The 16,635-nt window shown below is 42.1% G+C and overlaps 2 protein-coding genes across 3 annotated transcripts; both read right to left on the bottom strand.

The window, feature by feature from the left end:
• Window positions 1-3,594: 3,594 nt before the first annotated feature.
• On the bottom strand, window positions 3,595-10,027 carry LOC135497173 (cysteine proteinase 1-like). Its single transcript, XM_064786920.1, has 9 exons — window positions 9,843-10,027; window positions 9,254-9,310; window positions 8,536-8,649; window positions 7,977-8,201; window positions 6,961-7,065; window positions 6,300-6,366; window positions 5,972-6,178; window positions 5,406-5,538; window positions 3,595-5,075 (listed from the first exon to the last, which is right to left on the bottom strand). The coding sequence occupies exons 1-9, from the start codon at window positions 9,917-9,919 to the stop codon at window positions 4,900-4,902; spliced, it is 1,161 nt and encodes a 386-aa protein (XP_064642990.1). The 5' UTR covers window positions 9,920-10,027; the 3' UTR covers window positions 3,595-4,899.
• Window positions 10,028-10,942: 915 nt separating this feature from the next.
• On the bottom strand, window positions 10,943-15,036 carry LOC135497365 (mitochondrial coenzyme A diphosphatase NUDT8-like). Of its 2 annotated transcripts, none has more exons than XM_064787210.1 (5): window positions 14,979-15,036; window positions 13,916-14,392; window positions 12,801-12,933; window positions 11,959-12,042; window positions 10,943-11,233 (listed from the first exon to the last, which is right to left on the bottom strand). In XM_064787210.1, exons 2-5 carry the CDS (start codon window positions 14,341-14,343, stop codon window positions 11,204-11,206), a joined length of 675 nt encoding a protein of 224 aa, XP_064643280.1. In that variant the 5' UTR covers window positions 14,344-14,392; window positions 14,979-15,036; the 3' UTR covers window positions 10,943-11,203. The 2 variants fall into 2 exon arrangements, with proteins under 2 accessions (XP_064643280.1, XP_064643278.1); XM_064787208.1 differs by having other exon boundaries at window positions 10,943-11,430.
• Window positions 15,037-16,635: the final 1,599 nt, after the last annotated feature.

The raw sequence follows: 16,635 nt of genomic DNA on the forward strand, positions 1-16,635 counted from the left end.
TTCCACCTATCATAAAATAAAACCCGTGTTTTTTCAAGACCCGTGTCTTCGCCGTGTGTCAAAAAACCCGGGCTGCACTTACTTACACCTATCAGTGGTGTCAGATAATGGTTAATAGCCCCGGCGACAGGTGCGCTGTAGGTAGGGAGCTCACCTGTGTTTCTTTCTCGTTGGAGGGGGCGCAATACCGAGGCAACTACACTGCGCTATCTGTCGCCGGATCTTAGAACTTGCAATTGCTGTGTCTATTCAGATTCCACCTATCAAAAAACCCGTGTTAAACACGGGTCTAAATTAGCCCCCGATTAGCCCCATCGAGCTCGATGGGGCTAATAGACACGGGGATTTGACACACGGGTCTATTTAGACACGGCAATTCTTAGGTGTAAGCGCAAAAGACACGGGGATTTGATAGGTGGAAGTACGACTAATATTCTGTCAAAACTCTCGCCTCTAGGGATTTCGACTCAATTTTAGCTCCAACTTCAAGGGTTTTGGTGTCAATGACCAGGCACTGAGGGTTCAATTCCCTAATTCAAATATTAACTTGGCAACAATTGATCAATATTGATGTGAATTTGGTCTTGAAGTCATTTGTGTACATGATCTCAGTGTATTTGTCTTTCATTAGCAATGATTTGGTGAGGTTTTCTGCTTGATATTTAGACATTATAGCTCAAGACTGTGCCCTGCAAACGAGTGATTCATATCACTGCTTCCTGCAATTATATCATTGCTACTAGGTGCGATAAAAGATCGCTTGTCTGCAGAGAACTGATAAAAGCTGGGTTTGATGATTGCATGTCACAGGCACCTGATGATCCCGCAAACAGGCAATTTTTGCTGCAAACAGGCAATTTTTGTCGCAAACAGGCAATTTTTGTCGCATGTGGTCATGATCACGGATCCCAGCGATTTCAATGGGTGCTTTGCGGGATGTTTTAGTAATCAGTATTCTAAATCTTCGGATGTGTTTACTGGTGATTTGAATTCAGTCGTCATGATTACTTGATATGACCTGAATACTTGTTCTTTGCTCATGACGTGCAAAAGACGTCATAAACGTAATTTTGGACGGAAAACACGGTGGTTTTGGATGGCAAAGATACAAAATAACGTCAGAGGTACAGGAATGCTCTCGTGAAGTGTTCTTTAAACTGCACTTTTTTGCGCCTCAAAAAAAAATTCTCAAAAAATTATGTTTTCACGACTTTTGGTTTGCCCTGCAATATTTCTCTCCTTTTTCTGAGACCCCCCCATTTTTTAGCCAATCGAGGTCTTTCGCGAAATCCGTGAAAGAAATGCGGAACGAATTTGATGGTTATGAGGGGTGTCGCTTTTGACGTATCAACCATTTTGCTGTTCAAGACCATTCGTCGTTGTCATTCAATGTTGCGAACGTCTCGCGTACGGAATCTATATAGCTATTCATTCTTTCCATCTTATGTTTTCGCGCAGGACCGGACCAACTTAACATGGTGTAAATATTTGTCTAATAACAAGTTGTTATTTTTGACATTCATGACTGTTTTGAAAATGTTTCTGGAATGGTGAATGACTGAGAAGGTAATTTGGGCTGGTATTAGCTTCGGGCCAAGTGTTTCTTTTGTATCAAGCTTGAACATATCAATTTTTCTATTCCTCTTGTTCTAATAAAGATGTTTATATATGTCGTTGGTGGTGTGACCCTTCTGCAAGTATGGAATTGGCTGGGTCCCCTACCGGTGTATAACGGTGCAAGAAGGTTACAGTTAAAAGTGCTTAAAGATACAGTTTACCTGTGACACACTATCAAAATCATCCCAACTGACCAAATTTCTGTGCCATGATATCGCAACTTGGAAAACATCGAGATTGAAATGGCAGGCGTCTTGGTGCCAATAATAAAGACGTTGTCTGTGGACGCGTTTATGTTGGTGAAAATGATGTCATACCATGTAAAGTTCAAGGCTGAAGCCAGCGTTTCCCTGGCTGTTGGGTAGCCTGTGTCAGCGACGTCGACCAGAGTTCTTGGGGGGAAATCCCCAGCCAAACATAAATGGGCAGCCATTCGAACCTGAAATCGGGAGTTTCTGGGTTGTTGTAAATGCCCTTGAAAAGCATTGTAGTTCGAATCTTCTTGCTCTGTGAAGAAATCCAAGGTCTCCTGTGATTTGTACATAGGATACCCAGCCGGTTCCAGAATTGCGGTGATCTGGGTCACCCTGCCACTCTCATCCAAAATTGTAAATTATTTTTGTACATAAAACAAGTCCAATCAAATGGCTTTGTCACCATGTATAATTTTGTCTAATTTGTGGTTCCTGGGCAACAATACTCCAGTCATTTCTCGCACTCATTTTCTCCCGTCATGGCAATATTTAAAAACTGCTTGCTGTATAGGGTGACGACGCACTTGTAGGACAGTGGAACCTCCCTTAGCGGACACTTCTCTATTAAGGACAACCTCTCTATTAAGAACAACCTCTCTTTTAAGGACACTAGTTTTGGTCCCAAATCGATTGTCTCCATTCAATTTGACCTCTCTTATCAGGACAGCTCTCTTTCAAGGACAGAACTTGTCAGTTCCGAGAGTGTCCTTAATAGAGAGGTTCTACTGTACTCGCTATTAGGCACAAGAAATGAATTTGCATACAAATCCTTGTATTCTAGTATTTATTGCTTGCATGTCCTTCATTGAGATGTGGTTGTGTTTATCTGTATTGTGACACTATTTCTATAGGCATTGTACAATTGTTCATACCACCAGCACCTTGGGGAATCGGTACCTCAGCTTCTCGAGAACTAGGCAGGTGTCCCAACTTGCCGAACTGGCCTGAAACAGTAGAATAAGGTGGAGAAGTTCATTACTAGCCCAGCAAACTTTAAAAGGCAATGCACATCAATTACCCTTTATAGATATTGTATAAGCAGTGTTTCCCGTGCATATTTATAGAGTTTTGTTGAACAACTTGAGGATGGTCAAAGGGGCCATAATACTTCAAATTTACCAGTGCCGCCATATCATTCAAATCAAATTTAGAGAAAATTGGTCCGAGACCAACCATTTTGTTTGTTTCAAGTTGAGTTCCTTTGAATGTTGATTGAACATTTGTTCCAGTTCGAGGTTGTTTTTCTTTAACATGTAGATATGTGCACTGTTATAGTTGTTATTTATTTGAAGATCAGGCCACACCAATGGTTATCCTTGTGTTGAGGGCACCCTATAGCTCATGGATCACCAGGTACGCAGGACAAAACTTCCAGAATACTATATTTGTGGCCTAAATAACTCTTCGCCAAGCTGTCAAATGCTGTATTAGAATTACAACTGTAAGTCCCAAATCCTGGTTTTGAATCCTGCTATCGGACATTTCTGTATTCCCTGCTGTGATGTTTCTGGTCAGTGTGAAACAAACTTGCCATCTCCATATCTCCTTGAATGTCTCTACCCTGTATTGTGATGGAGATTCCAAAAATATCAGTGTCAACTTTAGGGATGTTGGTGGCCATGCGTACATTCAGAAATTACTCGTAGAAGCTACATTTGTATAGAGAGGTTAGGCACTGTCTTGATTCCTACTCCTATTATGAATTGGTTTTTGAACTCGGGAGTCGTTTTTGGAACTCAAGATGTCAGGAAGTGGTTAGACCCGAGTTGAAATGATATGACTGCTTTCGTTTTCATTGACAAAACTGTCAAGTAGTTTATACTGCAGAGTTGAAATGAGTTCATGCCACGATCGTTTCCCAACGGTAGGCTTCCATTCAATTTCATGACTGAAATAACTAAGGACAGGAACTCTAGAACACTTGGTTGCAGTGGAGCACTGCGCCTTGTTTTGGCGGCAGCGGTTTGTTATGGTTTGGCTACCATAACCACTTGGGTTCGTGCAGGATATATTGAAACAATCAAAATCACTTTGAGGTGTTTTCGAAATTGATACCTCAAGGTTGGCATTTGTTGCCTCGCCAAACACCACTTGGGTAGAAGTGTCATTTTGCCCAAAACCTTGGCTGTCACTTCAGTTTTGGCTGACATTTTAGCTCCTATCTCTCAGTTCTTGGTGAACCCCCCAATACCGACAGTGAGATATCGATCCCCACAAACTCCTGTATCCAGTGACATCTTATGTTGGGCGAGAACTGCCTTGTAGGGAGTATGAGTCAGGACGGTGCGCAGCCTGTTGGATATTTAGAAGTCCACCTGTTTAGAATCGGTTCTCTTCTACGTCCCCTGATGAATGTTAATCATTCGCTTGTGTCTGATTGGTCGAAATTTACACAACCAAGTGTATTATTTTCATAAATAAATAATCACTGAATCAGAATATGTTTCTTTTTGATTTCATTGATTCATTTTCATAAATTAGGAATTTGGTGCCCTATGTTGATGGAGGAATGTGCTGATGTTGTTTGTTAGTGAGGGCCCTCTTTTACAGATGGAGAGTAGGCCTACTATAAATTACTGACGAACAGTACTAACAGTTCCTTCTCGGAGTTCAGAGTTTTCGGACAGAAGATTATTTTGATACTTATGCAAGAAGTCTCACTAATACCGACCAAAACAGTCTTGGTTTAACCATAAAACTTTTAATCACCAGATTGAAATATCAATGAGTTCAGGATAACCTCAAGATTTATCATTTTGTTCATCATCTGTCTATCTGAACCTTGCATCTGCCCATATCTGCAGACCCACAATTAGTTTTATAAGAACAGTTTGCCAAATTTCCCCCTATTTGACCCAAATATTACTTCACAGTATTTTTGCAAGTGACCTTCAGTCCTCCCAATGGATTATTGAAGGAGAGTGCTGTCGGCTCACAGAACTATTTGACAAATTTCAGGCCCAGTACTGAAAGTACTGATATGGGTTGGTAGCCGTGATCCGTCCCTTGATCTTGAGATCGTCCATCATCAGTGTTTTAGTTGAGCTGTTGTGACAGCTGTGTTTATACCACAAATTCCAGCTCCTCGTTTGATCCAGAAGTAGCCCTTGAGGCCCCACTTGGGGCCCCAGGAATTCTTCACGACCCAGTACGGTGTGTTCCCAAACCATCCGGAGTGTACGCCAAAACCGGTGATGAGGACCGCTGAAATACATAAGCCATTTGGTACTTAAGTGTTTTTCATATTGTGCTGGCCAAAGGTACTCAGTTGAACTCAGGAATGTGACCAGATCACCTTACCAAAAGATAGTGGTGTTGCACAACACTAGATTATCCTTAGGGTAGGCCTCACCAATGCTCTTTCACGGAGTCAGTCGGTCAACTATGACACCAGCTGCCCAGGCCTGTGTAACATTTTAATTTGTCCTTTGGCCAAATTTATCGGGAAAACCCTTTCAATTTGAATACTATGTGTAACGAGCACTCTAGTTTGTCTCTGGCAAACTGGGATGCCGAGAGTTGGTTGTTGCTTACCGTGATCTAAAGTTTTAGGGTTGCACATGATTGGATCGAATACCCCCGAGTGATAGAACTGTAGGAGTTCGGCGTTGAGGGCCACGGATAACGGCCCGGTCTCCATCAGTTGGTGGGCCATGGTTGTCTCGTTCTGAAATGATATAGCTCGATGAAGATCAACACTGTGAGTGGTAAGTTTGTGATGAATTATAACTGAACTGTTCCAGATTTAGAAAGTATAAATTCCGGGAGGGGGGCGCTCCCTTAGAAGGAGTACATATACATGTACCTCTAGTTATAAAGGTCCAGGAGAAACTGGGTGGTCTGCTTGGGAATTATCTGTATAACTGTACATGTAATGTTGAGAACTCCATCTGCCCCAATTTAACTTGCTAACCATTCATTGGCAGAGTAATGCTCCCTAAGAAGTCGCAAAAAACATGTTTTTGACAATGATTTTTAGCGAAAAATTTCAAAAAGAGTCATTCCCTCCCCCTCCCAGAGAGCACTTTCCCCCAAGACAGAAAGCTAGCTACGCCCCAGCCATTTTGGTGTGCCGGGATAAGACCCAAGAAATCCTTTACCTGGTCTATTGCCTTCCATCCAGTCACATTCAACCCGGGCACAAACTTGGTCTTGTCGAGTTTGTCGAAGCATGTGACGTTACACCACCAGACGGGAGGACCGCAGAGGGTCTTGTTGAAGCCCGGGGGTGCACACACGAAGCACGTTCCAGGGGCACCGCCGGCTCCTGCACAGTATTTGTAATCAGCCTCAGTTTCGAGGCCGCCCTGAAAAAGAATTCAGTGTGGACTGTTTACACATGCTTTGAGATCAATTAGGAGTGAGATAGGAGGTCTATCCCGTCTCCATCTTCATGACTTTCAGGATCAATTAGGCTGGTCCACTTACCACTTTTTGGATAAATTGATAAGCAAGGTACGGCCATCCACCAAACACGCCACAATCTGCCCGACCTCTGCAAGTCGAAGTGGTATAGAGATTAGAATTATTGTCTATAGATCTTAACCAGAATGAAAGGCTATAAAGTAGCGGTCTTCTTTTACTATTTCAGTGTGGTATTTGCTGGCATTTCAGCAGTATTTGCCAGCATTTCAGTAGTATTTGCCAGCATTTCAGCAGTATTTGCCTGCATTTCAGCAGTATTTGCCTGCATTTCAGCAGTATTTGCCTACATTTCAGCAGTATTTGCCTGCATTTCAGCAGTTTTTGCCTGCATTTCAGCAGTTTTTTCCGGCATTTCAGACTGTACTGTGGTCTACTTTCAACTCCAAGGACCAGTCACAACCTTGTTGGTCATTTATATTTCAATATCAAGTTGAGAGCTGTGAATTGGATATCAACAAGTTGGGTGTGTCGTAAGTGGTAGAAGCTTGCCCAGGAAAACTAGACTTATCTTAACTTGGGACTCTGACTGCCTGGTAGACTTAGCTTCCCAAATCTGAGACCTAATGCCTGAATAATGCTTGGTCAAGGTAGGCCTACTATTTAATGGTGACAAGACCATCATGTGAGGAAACACTCTTTACTTGTGAAAGAATTTCCAACATACTTTGGGACGTCTTCTCCACCGTCACAGTCGACCACCTGTTCGACGGAAAGGGACGTCAGGTTGTGACCTGCCATGGCCCACTGTCCCTCGATGTTACCAATGGTACTGCAACAGAAAAAGGGAGTTCATCAGTCTTTTTCAGACTCCTGTGCAGTCCATTTCATCATCCTGATCGTCTTTGATCCTCAGTACTGACCAACAGGAAGAGGCTGGTCCACTGCATCCAGAGTGTAGTCTTTTCAAGATTTATTCCTCTTCCAAGGCAGGATGACCATTTTGTAAGCCACTATTGTTATATAATATTAATAAGGTTACTTTCAAACAGTACTGTAGTGTTGCAGTTCTCCCGCCAAACTCAAGGCCACATTTTGTACAATGCTTTCCCCTGATTGGTCAGTTTCGTTACGTCTTGTCAGGGTATAAAAACCCGCACGCGCTTCCGCGCAGCCCCTTCTTAGTTTTACCAGATCTCTCTCGCGTGTGCACGAGGAGACTGGCTGACGATAAGCACGTTTGTCAAGTCAAAGTTTGTCAATAAATTCATGATCGCATACTCGGGACACTCGTTTTACCGTGGTTTATTCCATAGAAGGATGCAGGACGTGTCAAGGACCTCGGAAGGCAACCAGTAGTTTCAACTAAGCTACGGAGGATTCAGAATATAACACTATAATTTGTCACCAATTGGGTTTATTAGCCTAGCGACACGGTCTTCAGCCGGAGGTAGAATCCATTGCTCGCTACTCCGATTTCGAACCTGGTGGGGTAATCATCTTACCCTTGTTAAGTCACAAGGTACGAGATGTCTCGGTTTTATGTCTCATTTGAAGGTTGAGCAAGCAATTTAGGGTTGAGTGTCTTGCTCAAGGATATGAAGACGAAACACTATGATCCTTCCGAGAGTCCAACAGACACCTCCTGATAATGAGACTGGCGCTCTAACCATAATGCAACTCGTATGGGACACACTGCCCCCGAAAACATCACTGCAAAAGAAGAAATGTGAGTTTTCATACCTGAATGCCCAGCAGGTTCCGCCACTTCCTTGGTCCTTCACGTCTGTCACCATCCCCTTCTCGTTCCAGTCAAACGCCGTCGGCAACGGGGCATTGAAATCTGTCGTCGTGTATTTTGAATTAGGATGGACAGGCGCTTCTCTCTTCGGCATGAGGATTTTGGAACGGAACTCGGCGTATGACAGGTCGGCAAATTTGTTTGGTGCAAACTTCAATTCGCGTCCCCTGGAAAGGATATCAGGACTTTATAGCAAATTGCACTCGCATAATATTTCTACTGGTCCAAATGCTTAGCCCAAATGGTATGGTCCTGGCAATCCCTTCTAAATTTGATGGACAGAACCATTTTCAATTTTCTAAGATTTTCAGTGAGAGGGAGACTGGTCAAACAGAAGAGACAATTGGCTAGATGAAGATTTACAAAATAGGCACTGGTGCAGTGGTGGATCAAAAATTTAGGAGGGGGGTGCAGCCCAACCTTGGAAGTGAGTGGTAATCTGAGGCCCTGCTCCCCTAGAAAGATTGGGTATTGCATTGTTGGATAAGTTAGATAGCTTACTCATATTCTTTGTTTAGAGAGATGATCTTTCGGACATTTTCCTGGAAAACCTGGAACCGCTCTTCATCTTTTTCTAGCGTCTTGTAAAATTTCCCATGGATCCCTTTCCATGACCTATAAGAGATTTTGTAAATTTTAAAGTTTGAAATGGGCTACTAGTAAAACATTGATATCATTCTTCTGCAAGTGATCTCACGGTCGTGTGTTACCATATTTGCATGACTTGGCCAAGTGACTCTGCCTCCTCCCATGTGGAGGAGCCTATATCCCTACACAGAGCAATGCAGGACTAGACTCCTAAGGCAGTGCATTGCATCACCCTGATTAGATCTCCTCATGGTGAGGGACAAGGCTGGTTCACTGCATCTGGAGTGTATGCAGGACCTACTGTGCTGCATTTTTGCTGGAATTGACCAGCTAATAGTGCGTATTTCAAGTTGAATATATGACTCTTTGATTGCCCATCAGTACAGTGCCGGACAGAAATTGAACTTTGTTAGAAATACATGTGTTGATCAATGTCAAAGTGATTCATTCAACGCACATTGATTTTTAGTCAAAAATAAATTGGTCAAAGAATCTTATTTGGGTCAAGGCTGGCAAAACAATAGAAAGTCCTTAACTATTTGGTACTAGGACATGAGGGTCCATGGTCCCTATTTCAGGACAGGCAAATAAACATGCATATACACACACAAATATCTCAAGCTTGACTTACCCAAAAAGCTCTCTCATTTCATCTTCACTGAAGTCGACGTCTTGATGTTGATCAAAGCTTAAGACAGAAAATAAAGTACATTAAACTAGTAGTTAAGCTGTTTGATATCTAAGATCGACGTGTGTAACCAGCTTGTAATATACAGTAGAACCTCTCTATTAAGGACACCCTCGCGCCTGACAAGTGCTGTCCTTAGTAGGGAGGTGTCCTGATGAGAGAGGTCAAATTGACTGGAAACAACCAATTTGGTGCCAAAACTACTAACTAGTGTCCTTAATAGAGAAGTTGTCCTTAATAGAGAGGTGTCTGCTAAGGGAGGTTCCACTGTAGTTTATTTGTCTTGGGCTATATTATCAGAACTCTTTCAAAACGAAGTTAATGTCAATTTCAAGGGCGGGAGTAAGTTCTTTGTTTTCCAGAGATCAGACTCCGACCCTTGAAATTGACATTCATTTCATTCTGAAGGAGTTCTAATTGCTTTAAGATTTTAGGTTTTAGCCAAAATGGTGGTCCCCTTAAGGACACTTGGGTAGCTCTTCTAGAGCTAAGGACAGATTGACAGGGCTGCTGAAAGATATTTCTGCCTTACCTGAAATACATTGCTGCCTGACCAACAGCGGCCATCATCAGGACGCAGGCCACGAACCAGAGATGTGACGAAGTCATATTGACAAGAGGAACCACCAAGCCCCGAGGTATCCTGGACCCAAAAATCAAAGCCGAGTGCCTACTGTCTAATAATACAGTAGACTTATCACTCAAACAAGTCAGGAGTGTGTTGATATATACGATAAAATATCATGTGAAAGTTGTTATCGTTGCTGACCTAATTAAAGTGGGACAATAAGCCTATGATAGAACAGGCCTTTGATCTGGGACAGGATTCCCAATCATTGATTTCTGAACTGTACCAGGTCCAGAAAGTCCATCATTTGAAAGATTGTAATGGACCAGCTGATACTTACACTAGATTCTTCGATCTAAGACCTGTTGTGAATTCGAAAAACTTCAGTCACGACGGAATATGATGTCATGACAACATCTGAGTTGGACAATTTAGGCATTATTTATAAAAACTGACATGTTAAATGGTATCAAACAACCATGTTCATGATCAATATTGAGGACTGGTCTTATATTGGTGAAATTTAAGTTATGTTATGTATTTGCTTAATTTTTAAAGACTTGTCTAATACTGTTGGGGTATGTTGAGGGCATTGGAGTTTGGATTCATTATTTCATTGTCTGTCTTGCCATACATTTTCATTCCTGGTCCCTTCGGAAGAGGTCAAGGCAACTTTGGAATTGGCCAGGGAGAGAAGTGGATGCAGAGCAGCATATTTTGGCCACTTCAGTTAAAACCTTGACAACATGGTTCAAGCCATCGTCACTTTGCCAGGTGGCAGTCATTCCCGATTCCACATTTTAGGTAGCTCCAAAGGCGAGCCGTCGGACTTTGCATGGAATTTGGGTTCAAGCCTGGGTCCCAGCATGTACATCACGGATCAAGTCCTCGCTCCTTGCCACCCGTGAAAAGATGTGAAGCAGTGGTCTAGCTCGAGACTGTCTATTCCTGGGGAAGCTAGATTTCCGAGACTAATACAGCAAAGAACAGAATTGGGAAAATCGACGCCAAAAGAATATCCCTGAGATATCATTTCAAAGAGAGCAAACTCAATATTTCGTGAATACTTTAGTTTTATTGACTAGTCTGTAGGTACATGTACATTACAAGACTCGTGTGATATCACAGGCAAACCTCTCTGAGTAACGCTTGATCTTCCAGGATTTTTAGAAATTTGAAATTGAATTTGAAAATTTCCAATTGCTTTAATACGAACTCAATACAAATTCAGCATTGCTGTTGTGATGTATTTTGCACTCAATTGGCAAGGCACAAATTTCCAATCCACAACATAACCGTGTTCAAACTACTGTTTTAATCTAAGATTATACCATCCAGGCGCACATATCGTGAAACTGAAATGAAGAAAGATAGCTGTCAGACCCCAAATTTGATATTTCTGCCCGCCAAATACTGGCATCGTATAACTGTCCATATTCCTCATGCTGGATGGAAATCGATTTCGTTCTTTCTCCCGGATTCGAAATATTGTATAACGAGCGCTTCTTGGATCACATAGCGACACGATAGGACATGTGAATACCTCCTCTACCTAAAAATAGATACTGGTATCTGAGAAATTCATACATTCTGGCACGAATCAATAAAGAGGAGTCTTTATTTATTTTTGGTTCTAGTCTGGTGAGCGGATCATAGGTGTATGTAGCATCTGCAGGATTGATGCCAAGCGACTGTCGAAATCGTCATCTGGTAACGTTGTGACGTTCACTGGCATTAGTAGGACAAAGAATCATTAACGATCAGTCTTTCAGGGTGTCCTTAAAAGTGAGGTGTCCGCTGAGGGGAGTTCGTCTGTATTTCCGTTTTCCCTCAAATAAGTGAACCCTTATGCTAGTGACAAGGAATTGGATCTTTTTTATATGAAATACTTTATCTGAAAGAGGCTCAGGCCAGCAAATATTAGGGAATAAGAAATTATGCACAAAAGCTCTAGGGCTCTGTGGCAGCATTCCCTAGGACAGTAGACTGTTACCAGAAACAGACTGACTGTCTAGCGTGCATCTCAAACATTTTAAACGCAGAAGAAGAAATTACACCGCTAATAAGTCGAAATAGCTACCTCATTTTCATCCAGTTTTAAATCTGTGACGTCTACTTCTCCTAGGTTGGCTATCACACCCCACACAGCATATTTACCAGCTTTCTGGAATAAAAAGTTATCAAATCAAAGTTCCATGTCCCTGCCAACGTCAATTTGTACTTGTAGCTCACCGCACCAAAACCTCGTTCTTCAAATTTTGTTGACATTAACTTTGAGAATAGTCCCGTAGGCCCAGTTGTTCAAAGCAAGTAATATCACTAACGCTGGCGTTAACTTAGTGTCAGTCTAAAAGGCTTAACTGAAGGAAATAACGTCAAGTTATGTTACGCCAGTATTCGTGACAAAGTTTGTTTTTAACGACCGGACCCTGCTCTCTACTTGTCTTTTCAAAAGTTATCTCCCAATCTCTCTATTTTTCCTCTGCATGTACCAATTCATATTACTTAAATATTTTTTTTTCCTGATGATGTTAATAAGCATCATGACTGGATCATTTTGCTATCGACTTTTCTTATTCTCGTATTCTTTGCAAGTCATGACACGCAATGAAAACTTCCTGCAGGTGAAACGGTGTTCTCCACAGGGCCATTTGTCAGGCCGTCCCACCCTACCTTGAGAAAACCCTGCAGAGAACTCTGATGAAACTTTCCTGGAAGACTGGAACATACTTACACTCGGAAATCCAGACTTCATCATTCCCCAGATGTCCACACGATCTGATGGAGAACTCTGATGAAACTTTCATGTAAGACTGTACCATACTTACACTCGGAAATCCAGACTTCATCATTCCCCAGACGTCCACACGACCTGATGGAGAACTCTGATGAAACTTTCCTGGAAGACTGGAACATACTTACACTCGGAAATCCAGATTTCATCATTCCCCAGACGTCCACACGATCTGATGGAACACCAAGCTCCTCATAACACTCTCTAACAGCCGTGTGGATTAAATCGTTATCACTTGGATCCATTTTACCACCTGGAAAACTGAATGCAACAAAGGTTCCATAATCAAGACACCATTCCTTTTAGAAAGAAGTACAAAGTTACAAATCTTCAGTACTTGTCATTAGCCACACCAGGTTATGTTCACACTTCAGTTTCATTTAAATGCTAGGGTGACTCTATGGGTGCCAATATGTGCCCGTCACAGCAAAACCAGGCGCATGTCGCTCTAAGCTTGTAGGTTGAGACAGACTGTTAATTTCACTGTTGTCTGTCTTTTGTGCCATGAAAGTACATCAATATCTTCTATTATCTCCTGGTGTCATTTGAGCTCATCTCCTGGGCGATATATATGCCTGGTTTTGTGGCGACGGGTCACATACATATAGTTTTTAATCTTGCACCATTTTCTAGTGTGTATAAACCATCTCAGTGTACAGAGGCAAAAGCATTCTTGGCAGGCTAAAGAAGTTTTCTAACACCTCAAAATTTGGATGAATATCTTGCAGGGCATTTTGGCCACGGACGTCTCTTGTGATTCAGAGAGTAGATAGAGCAGTTAAAGGGAACTGAAACCGCCAAGCCAGTTCGTATGACCTCGTTTTCATTTCCCGCGTATCGGGTGATCAGAACGAGGCATGAATGAAACATGGCGCCTAGCTGTCAATCATTGAGTGACGTCACTACTATGGAATTTACTACGAAAACTCATGAATGAAAGATCGCATGACTCACGTGATTCTCACATGATTCTCAATAATAACAAATTGAAATGCGCATGCTCGGGCACTGGGGGCGGAGCTACAAATCTGAACTCGAATAGGAAGTTGGAAAATTGACTTTCTTGGGGGGTGAAAGTCGAAAAGTTGAATAAATTGCTCGGCGGTTCCAGTTCCCTTTAATATGAGTGTATTGTTCCCTGCAAGACATAGCACGATTTGAGAGCTTAGGTAGAGTGACTGCCAAGGAAGCAGAAGGTCTTGAGTTCAAACCCCTGCTTTTCATTCGAACAACCAATTCTCACCTGACTTCCCCCTGATGATCGTTCAAGTCCGTCGCCCTGAGAGTGAACAGAACTGACGGCTCACCATTCACTGTACAGAAGGGAATCAGAACACAAGCCCGAGGACTCTCACGCCCAGTTTTCCCATCATACATCCACGGAAATTTCATCAGTTCCTTCGAGGTAGCCAACGCTTTCTGCACCCTGTGTTTATTTGCATCAGAGAGGATATTTTCAATAGTAACTTTTTCCATATTCTGTGGATGACTTTTAGCACTAAAGTTTGTTGAAAAGGTGCCGGTAACCGATACCCGTGGAGCGTCAAGTGATTTAGGATTGATGACTTTGGAGATAGGGGAACTTCTGTGAAGGTGCCTTTGAAAGTTTTTCATAACTGTACACCTTCGGTATATGACTGTTAAACCTTTGGAAGAACTATTTCTCAACATCTTTTATCTTTTGGTGGAGATTGCTGATTCATTTCCAAAACTACGCAAACTGAAAATAAGAAATGTGTTTGGATCAAATTAAATTAAGTTCAGTGAAACACTATATTTATTAATAAAAATAGTTAAAACAGTGCACTGCCAATGACAAACCCGACGTATGCTGGTCAGAAGATAAAAAACAACTTCAAAGAAGCTATAATTATATGATATGGTGTTAATCCGATAGTCTTAGCCAATATATGCCGATGATTGATGGTTTATTCGACTAGTCAACGTCGTATGCTATTGCTAGCTGTGTGTGCACATGACGACCCGACAGCACCGTCAACCAAATTCCAGCTGTGGCCGCAGCCTACGACCTCTCATATAACATCCTCCAATCCCTCTTTTTCATGCAACAAAACGTCACAACCGGTTTGTCCGACAACCGAAACTATACAAATCAGCAGTGTACAGCGCACACCGTTTTCTTAGGCCGAGTTTCCTATAAACGGACATCAGTTTTGAAACATGATTTCTTTCTTTATTTCAGAAACGATTGCACCCAAAATTACGACAAACCTACATCAACAATAGCTGCTGGTATCAGATCAATAAAACATCTCAAATTCTTTTAACTTCTGACAAAATCATACCTTTTATTCGACACACACAACAGAGATGGCACTTTTGGTACTCAGAAAAGCAGGCCACGAAAACAGGCACGTTTTGGTCTCGTTAGGGAGTTTTTCCCAAATGTACGCGATGATGACGTGCACCATTAACAGGACGTAACATCTATTTTAAAATGCGTTTCCAGAGTGATTGCATGAGGACAACCCATTTGTGTCGTATATCACTGGAGACGCCCGATTCCCCTGATTCTGCAGGATGTTAAATCGGGCATTTAAGCGTCGCATTTTCTCCTAGCTCTGTTCACCATCCCAAATGGCATCCAAATGGCAATATTGCCAATTGGGCAGGACAATCACGAAAACTCCAAATACTATACATTTCTTCCTGAATAATTCTTACAGTACACCATTCTCCCGTGAAAGACAGTTGCTTACGCTAAACAAAAATTTAAAAAAATCGAGGGTCAACCATTGAACCTTTGAGATATGTTGAATTTTGCATAAATCAGTGAAAAACGCGCCAACTGGCACTGGACGGCATTTCAACACGGGGCCGACGCACATCCCAAGTTCAGTGTGCACATACGTCGGCAACAACAGTAAAATGCGTAGTTTCTTGTTGGCCGCCTATTAAGTAAGGCTCTAGGTTTCAGAAATTCCATAAAAGATGTCTTTGCCAAAACAACTGGTAAATCAACACTGGCGTACTGTGAGGACCAAGAAATCAATGATTTTTTAGGAACTACGGTTAGGGCTTGGCCGCACATGAATACAAAAAAGGCCCTAATGAGACCTTATACTCAATAGCCGGCTAACAAGAAACTACGCATTTTACTGTTGTTGCCGACGTATGTTACACTGAACTTGGGATGTGCGTCGGCCCCGTGTTAAAATGCCGTCCAGTGCCAGTTGGTGCGTTTTTCGCTGATTTGTGCAAAATTCAACATAATTATCTCAAAAGTTCAATGGTTGACCCTCGATTTTTTTAAATATTTGTGTAGCGCAAGCAACTGTCTTTCACGGGAAAATGGTCACTGTAAGAATTATTCAGGAAGAAATGTATAATATTTGGGGTTTTCCGTGATTGTCCGGCCCAATTGGCAATATTGCCATTTGGGATGGTGAACAGAGCTAGGAGCAAATGCGACGCTTATGATTTATTTAAACAAATAAAATGCCCGATTTAACATCCTGCAGAATCAGGGGAATCGGGCGTTTCCAGTGATATACGACACAAATGGGTTGTCCTCATGCAGTCACTTTGGAAACGCATTTAAAATAGATGTTACGTCCTGTTAATGGGGCACGTCATCATCGCGTACATTTGGGAAAAACTCCCTAACGAGACATTAGGTCTCATTAGGGAGTTTTTTGGTATTCATGCGCGGCCAAGCCCTAACCGTAGTTCCTAAAAAATCATTGATTTCTTGGTCCTCACAGTACGCCAGTGGTTATGTAGCAGTTGTTTTGGTAAAAACATGTTTTTGGAGTTTCTGAAACCTAAAGCGCTACTCAATAGGCGGGTAACAAGAAACTACGCATTTTACTGTTGTTGCCGACGTATGTGTACACTGAACTTTGGGTGTGCGTCGGCCCCGTGTTGAAATGCCTTCCAGTGCCAGTTGGGGCGTTTTTCGCTGATTTGTGCAAAATTCAACATATCTCAAAAGTTTAATGG

Source organism: Lineus longissimus, chromosome 12 (genome assembly GCF_910592395.1).
Source record: "Lineus longissimus chromosome 12, tnLinLong1.2, whole genome shotgun sequence".
In the NCBI taxonomy this organism is placed as follows: domain Eukaryota; kingdom Metazoa; phylum Nemertea; class Pilidiophora; order Heteronemertea; family Lineidae; genus Lineus; species Lineus longissimus.